At 46.3% G+C, this 7,585-nt stretch overlaps 1 protein-coding gene across 4 annotated transcripts in view; it reads left to right on the top strand.

Annotated features, from left to right (window-relative positions):
• Window positions 1–7,585, top strand: part of LOC110156377 (NLR family CARD domain-containing protein 3-like) — a 234,805-nt gene that overhangs the window by 148,910 nt on the left and 78,310 nt on the right. For 2 of the 4 annotated variants that reach the window (XR_008633152.1, XM_055160988.1), the window contains exons 5-9: window positions 742–834; window positions 4,053–4,133; window positions 4,227–4,287; window positions 4,463–4,643; window positions 5,558–7,538. Coding sequence is in view for 3 of the 4 variants with exons in the window: in XM_055160988.1 (XP_055016963.1) it covers window positions 742–834; window positions 4,053–4,133; window positions 4,227–4,287; window positions 4,463–4,643; window positions 5,558–7,538 (2,397 nt within the window). In the remaining variant the exon portion in view is untranslated. The remainder of the gene's footprint in view (window positions 1–741; window positions 835–4,052; window positions 4,134–4,226; window positions 4,288–4,462; window positions 4,644–5,557; window positions 7,539–7,585) is intronic. The other 2 variants (XM_055160989.1, XM_055160990.1) reach the window with 2 other exon arrangements.

Genomic DNA, 7,585 nt, shown 5'->3' with positions numbered 1-7,585 from the left:
CAGTAAATCAAGAGTTTCACCTTTCGGCTCAGCTCCTCTTCCCCACAGTGATCACTGCAGACGCTGCACCTGTCCACCTGTCAATCTCACGCTCCGTCCTCCCCTCACTCAAGAACAAGACCCTGACAGACTTGAACTCCTCCACTTGAGGCAGAGACTCTCCACCCGCCCGGAGACGACAAGACGCCTTTTTCCGGTCGAGAACCACGACCTCAGACTTGAAAGAACTGATCTTCATCCCAGACGCTTCACACTCGACTCAAACCGCCCCAGAGCTGCAGGTCCTGGTCTGATGAAGCCAACAGGACAACATCATCTGAGAACAGCAGAGATGATCCTGTGGTCCCCAAACCGGACCCTCCGACCCCTGACTGCGCCTAGAAATTCTGTCCATAAAAAACAATGAACAGAACCGGTGACAGGGGCGGCCCTGGCGGAGTCCAACATGCACCAGGAACAGGTCTGACTTACTGCAGAGAACACAGCTCCTGCTCTGGTCATACAGGGACCAGACAGACCTTAGCAAAGGTGGAACAGAGCGTTTGGAGCTTTGCAGATGTAACAGACTCATAATAAAGAGTCAAACATGTGAATGAAACAAAACACAAGTCCAGCTCTGTTTTTGAGGAGGTTCTAACATTAGAACATGAGTTCAAGTTGACAGGAGTCAGTTTTTGTGTGATACAGGAGCTTTAAATGTGTCTTTTGTTACCATAGTTCTCATGTCATTGTTTTGTGCAGGACCGAGATGGACCCACCCGGATCTGGGACTAAACCTGGTCCAGTTTCTGTGAAGAGCGACAGCTCCAAATCCTGGGGTATTGATTTTAAAAGGTTTGTTGACTTTATTTTCTGGAGTCAAATGTAACGGAGCAATTTTGAGGCTCATTTGACAGATTTTTACAGATTTAAATTTTGTGCAGGTCTTGTCCCTCAGCTCAACACAGGAACATTTAAACTCATTTAAGATGGAATCAAAAACTCAGTCAAATGTCAGAGACATGAACATTTAGACAAACTTTAACTGCTCCATATTCACTGGACACATTTTCAGGGACAGAGTGACAAGCACCAGGACAAACTGTGCAAATCCACACAGGAAAATCGAGGCAGATTCACCAGATCAGACGCTCTTTAAAAGAAGAAAAACTCTTCAAATAAAAGTTGAACAAAAACAGTAAACACAGACATTTAGTGTCTCTGGGTTTTTCTGCACAAGCTTCTTAAAGTCACAGGTGGAGATTCTTCCAGATCAGGTGGCTGGTGTGATTCCAGCTCCTACAGATGAACACTGCCATTGTGTCCTTGGGCAAGACACTTAACCTGCCTCATCTCCACATAAGTGCAGTGATTTAGCTCTTTTCTGCACTGGCGATGATACTTGCTTTTATTTCCTTCTGAGTGTCCAACTCGTCCTTGAACGTTTCTCTGCATTTGTCTGTAGGTCTTTAATGGTTTGGGGCTTTGTCACGTTCACACACTTGATCTTTTCCAGTTGAGTTTTAGTCGTTTCAAACAGTTTCTGCCACAGAGCGATGCTCCACGTTGATAACAGAGGCAGTTCAACAGCTTGATCCTCGTACTTGACACGTGCTACAAACTGTCCCACTACATGACTGTGTCCTCCAGGAAAAGCTCTGAGTTTCTCTTTAGCTGCTTGTAAAGGTGAAATGCCTCAGTGTCTACAGTGGATATAAAAAGTCTACACACCCCTGTTCAAATGCCAGGTTTTTGTCATGTAAAATAATGACAGCAAGACAAATTATTTCACAACTTTTTCCACCTTTAATGTGACCTATAACCTGTACAATGCAATTGAAAAACAAACTGAAAACTTTGAAGGGGAAAAATATAAAATAAAAAACTTGAAATAACCTGGTGGCATAAATATGCACAGCCTTAAACTAATACTTTGTTGCAGCACCTTTGGCTTTTATTACAGCACTCAGTGTTTTTGGGTAGGAGTCTATCAGTGTGGAACATCTTGATGTGGCAATATTTGCCAACTCTTCTTTGCAAAACCGCTCCAAATCTGACAGATTGCGAGTGCATCTCCTGTGCACAGCCCTCTTCAGATCACCCCACAGGTGTTCGATGGGATTCAGGTCTGGACTTTGGCTGGGCCATTCCAAAACCTCCATCTTATTCCGGTGAAGTCATTCTTTTGTTGATTTAGATGTGGGCTTTGGGTCATTGTCGTGCTGAAAGATGAAGTTCCTCTTCATCTTCAGCTTTCTAACAGAAGGCCGAAGGTTTTGTGCCAAGCACTGACTGGTATTTGGAACTGTTCATAATTCCCTCCACCCTGACTAAGGCCCCAGTTCCAGTTGAAGAAAAACAGCCCCAAAGCAAGAAGCTGCCACCACCGTGCTTCACTGTAGGTGTGGTGTTATTTTGGTGATGAGCAGTGTTGTTTTTGTGCCAAATATACCTTTTGGAATTATGTCCAAAAAGTTCAGCCTTGGTTTCATCAGACCATAACACATTTTCCCACATGCGTTTGGGAGAGTTCAGATCAGAAGATAAGGCTTCCATCTTGCCACCCTACGCCACAGCCCAGACACATGAAGAAGACAGGAGATTGTTGTCACATGTACTACACAGCCAGGACTTGCCAGAAGTTCCTGCAGCTCCTTCAGTGTTGCTGTCGGCCTCTTGGCAGCCTCCCTCACTAGTTTTCTTCTTGTCTTATCATCAACTTTGGACGGACGTCCGGTTCTTGGTAATGTCACCGTTGTGCCGTAGTTTCTCCACTTGATGATGACGTCTTCACTGTGTTTCATGGTATATTTAATTCCTTGGAAATTCTTTTGTAGCCTTCACCTGACTGATATCTTTGAATAATGAGATCCTCTGATGCTTTGGAAGCTTCTCTGTGGACCATGGCTCGTGCTGGAAGATGTGGCTACAAAAATGTGAGGAAAAGTCTACTAGAACAGCTCACCTTTATTTGGGGTTGATCAGAGGCACTTTAATTGGTGACAGGTGAGTGCTGACTCCAGTTTAACATGAGTTTGAATGTAATTGGTTAAATCTGAACATGGCCACATCCCCAGTTATAAAAGGGTGTGCACACTTACGCAACCACATTATCTCAGTTGTTTATTTTTATTTAACCTACCTGAAAAATTTTCTGTTTTTCAGTTGCGTTGTACGGGTTATAGGTCACATGAAAGATGGAAAAAATTGTGAAATTATTTATCTTGATGTGTTTTTTTTACATGACAAAAACAGGGGTGCGTAGACTTTTTATATCCACTGTATTTCCATCTCCACATTTACATCTTCAGCAGAGAATGTCTCTTGTACATTTCATCACTGCTCACTGTCAGGACGGCGAGCTCCTCTGGTTCTGAATCCTCTTTCACACTCATGTACTTTGTGTTTTACCTTCAGATCTTGTGTAGAATGTTGGATGTGAATGGTTTTTCTGTGCTTTTGTGTGACGTGCCTTTTTCAAATGTCTGTTTTTAACAGTTATGGCATTTGGTCTCTTTGACAAGGACATTTATTTGCATTGTGATTTTTATTTTTGCACTGGTTCTTCAGTTTGACCTTGTGGAGCCGTTAAGTTCAGTTTCAGCTCCTCTCAGCTGTTGTGTCCGTGTCTCCATGTTGAGTCTGAGCTCAGACGTCTTTGCAGATGTGAGTTTATCTTCAGACAGTGACTTTCTCTGGTACGATTCATGTTAATGTCACTGATGAACCGGTCCCGTCCTGCAGACTTAAGACCTGCACTAAACTCCAGGAGCTGCTTGTTTTTTTTTTTTAGCTTCAGTTACATTGAGGCAAACTTTAACTGCACCATATTAACTGTGCACAGAAAGACAAGTGCAACATCACCACAACAGACTGCACAAGTCCACACAGGCAAATAAATGATAAATAATACACAACACTGTTGTATCACAGTGTTCCACTTTTTATCAACTTTTCCCACAGACAAAGAATAACATTGAATAAAAATGTGAAAATAATAAAACTAGAGTAAAATAGAAATGGTTGTGTTGCAGGTTTCACATATTTCCTCACATAAAGTGTTTGTTTGACAGGAGTTGTGCTCAGAGCTGTGAGTCTCTGCAGAGTGACCGCTCCAGAGATCCAGGTCCAGAGTTTAAAGCTGCTTCAGGCCTGTAAGTGTCTCTCTGTACCTGGACTGTGCTTTAAAGGGGAGGGGGAAGTGTCTGGGGAGAAGGGAGGTCCTTAAACTCTATACTGATCCACAGAGAGAAGCTGAGTCGAGAGGAAAGCAGAGGAGAGCGCCCCCATCTGGACACTGTATTTACTGTGAGTACAGAAAAAAAACACTTTAGCAATTATCAGAAAAAAATATTTTTGTCAGAAAATAAATGTTTTCTGATCCACACCAAAAGTTCTGAGGACTGAAACAAATCATCCAGGAGCCGTACTCCCATCTTTCCTGGATCAGAGCCAATACTTTAGTCCAAACTGTGTGTTTCAGGTTCTGGAGGAGCAGGTCCTGGTTTATGTCCAACAGCAGCTGCAGAGGCTCCACAGGCTCCTGGCCTCAGATTACCCAGAATGCTCTGAGGGTGAGGAGCTGAGCACAGAGGTTCTGAACATCACCCTGGACTTCCTGAAGAGGATGGACCAGGAGCATCTGGCCCAGCGTCTGCAGAACAGTAAGAACTCTGACTGTTGTTAAGCTGCAGCCCTTTGGGCAGGTTTGAGATCAGGAGGAGACTGTGTCCAGGCAGCAGACCAGGAGCCTCATTTAGAAACAGTTGTGTAGGAATTTTCCTGAGGGTCACAGCCACAGACTGTGGCCTGTAGAAGTCTGTGGTCACAGTGTGGACTGAGGAAGATCCAGCACTGCACCGGGAAAGTGCACGTGCTTGTGCACGAGAGCGCACAGCTTCAAATGCAAAATATTGTTGAGAATAAAGTGGAAAAAATAGACCTTTGTGTTCTGGCCATTTATTGATCCACAAGGGAAATGACTTTATTATTTTATATACGTGAATTTTCTGATGATTTCCTGATCAAACTCTCTTGTCTTCTCCTCTCCTCGTTTCTCCAGACTTTGCAGAGAGCGTACGGCAGAGTCCCAGCCCCGGGCTCCCAGTCCCAGTGTCTCAGCTGGTGCAGAGTTAAACAAAGTGCTGCTCTTAGGAGGAGTTTTCCTGCGGTTGGTGCAGAGGTTCCTAAACAATGTGTAGTCCATAAACAAGCTTTAAAAATGAGGCCCCTGGTCTGTCACTGTCAACTACTATGAAGGAGCCATTACTTTGCCTGGAATGTTTCGTACTGTGGCATTAAACGTCTTTATCTGACATTTAGTTTCATTTTCAGTTACATATATTTTTATTGTTATTTACCCTTGATGCTCTCCACAGATCTGATTTGTATTTTGGCCAAGTGACATCAACTGATTGTTAGATACCATACTGTGGAACATTTCAGGCAAAGAAATATCTCCATGGAGACAAGCAGGTGTCAGACGCTCCATCAGAGAAGTTACATAATGAACCTTTAATGTGACATAAACAGACAAAAACTGTGGCATAAACCTGAGGGCCTCTGTTGTCTTCCTCAGGGGCTGAAGTTGGAGTTCACTGTGAGAAACTGAAGAGGCATCTGCAGCAGAGATTCAGTCGTGTGTTTGAGGGCGTGGCTAAAGCAGGAGACTCCGCCCCCCTGACCCAGATCTACACAGAGCTCTACATCACAGAGGGCGGAGCCTCAGAGGTCAACCAGGAACATGAGGTCAGACACATGGAGACGGCGTCCAGGAGACCGGCCGCTCCAGAGACCATCACATGTGAAGAGCTCTTTAAACCCCGCCCACATTCACCACAGCCAATCAGATTAGTGCTGACGAAGGGCATGGCCGGCGTGGGGAAAACAGTGCTGACTCAGAAGTTCAGTCTGGACTGGGCTGAAGGCCGGGCCCACCAGGACCTCCAGCTGCTGTTCCCGTTCACTTTCAGAGAGCTCAATGTGCTCAGAGACACACAGTTCAGCCTGGTGGAGCTGCTGCACCACTTCTTCAGTCCATCCAAACATCTCTGCAGCTTCCAACAGCTCCAGGTGCTCTTCATCTTTGACGGTCTGGACGAGTGCAGACTTCCTCTGGACTTCGGCCAAACCCGGGTCCTGACCGACCCCACAGAATCCGCCTCAGTGCATGTGCTGCTGGTGAACCTCATCAGGGGGAGCCTGCTTCCCTCCGCTCTCCTCTGGATAACCACGCGCCCCGCCGCGGCCAATCAGATCCCTGCTGAGTGCGTCTCCATGGTGACAGAGGTGCGAGGGTTCACTGACCCGCAGAAGGAGCAGTACTTCAGGAAGAGGTTCAGAGACCAGGCCACAGCCGTCATCTCCCACATCAAGAGCGTCCGCAGCCTCCACATCATGAGCCACATGCCGATCTTCTGCTGGATCCTCTCCACAGTTCTACAGAAGCTTCTGGAACAAACAGAGGACCCAACGCTGCCCCGGACTCTCACACAGATGTACGTCCACTTCCTGGTGGTGCATACCAAAGTGCAGAACATCAAGTATCACCAGGGATCAGGGGAGGACCTTCACTGGACTCCAGAGACCAGGGAGATGGTGAAGTCTCTTGGAAAACTGGCCTTTGAGCAGCTGCAGAAAGGAAACCTGATCTTCTACGAGAGTGACCTGAGCGAGTGTGGGCTGGACGCTGCAGCGGCCTCAGTGTACTCCGGAGTGTTCACACAGGTCTTTAGAGAGGAGCCAGGCCTGTACCAGGACAAGGTCTACTGCTTCATCCATCTGAGTGTGCAGGAGTTTCTGGCTGCTCTTCACGTCCATCAGACCTTCTTCAGCTCTGGAGAGAACCTGCTGGAGACACCACACTCCTCTGAGAGTCTGGAGTCAATAGAAACAGACACATCAGAAAAGAAACTGAAAACAAAAGAAAACAAAACAGAGACATCCTTAAAATCTAAACTCACGGCAAAATTCAAGCTGTTTATAGATGTTACAACACGACAAACAAAAAAACAAACAGAAAACCCAGACCCTGAGCTAAAGTTGGTCTCTTCTGGAGAGAACCTGCTGGAGACACCACACTCCTCTGAGAGTCCAGACCCTGAAGTCTTCTACCGCTCTGCTGTGGACCAGACCTTACAGAGTCCAAACGGACACCTGGACCTGTTCCTGCGCTTCCTCCTGGGGCTGTCTCTGCCGACCAATCAGAGGCTGCTGCAGGGTCTGCTGACTCACACAGGAAGTGAACGGACCAATCAGGAGACAGTAAAATACATCAAACAGAACCTGAATAAAAAGGGTCTGTCTGCAGAGAGAAGCCTGAACCTGCTCCACTGTCTGAATGAACTCAACGACCACAGTCTGCTGGAGGAGATACAGGAGAACACGAGAGAAGGATTACTCTCTGATAGACACATGTTTCCTGCTCAGTGGTCTGCTCTGTCCTTTGTCTTACTGTCCTCAGACTCAGACCTAGAGGAGTTTGACCTGAGGAAATACCAGGGCTCAGAGACAGCTCTCCTGGGTCTGCTGCCGGTGGTCAGAGCCTCCACCAAAGCCCTGTGAGTCCAGACTGTATTTAAACTCTTGTGTGGAGGTTCTAGTCTCT

This window comes from Boleophthalmus pectinirostris, unplaced genomic scaffold (assembly GCF_026225935.1).
Source record: "Boleophthalmus pectinirostris isolate CB_2022bp ecotype Guang Dong unplaced genomic scaffold, ASM2622593v1 HiC_scaffold_3, whole genome shotgun sequence".
Lineage (NCBI taxonomy): Eukaryota > Metazoa > Chordata > Actinopteri > Gobiiformes > Gobiidae > Boleophthalmus > Boleophthalmus pectinirostris.
The sequence above is the reverse complement of the archived record's forward strand: the minus strand, read 5'-3'. Positions and strand labels throughout refer to the sequence as shown.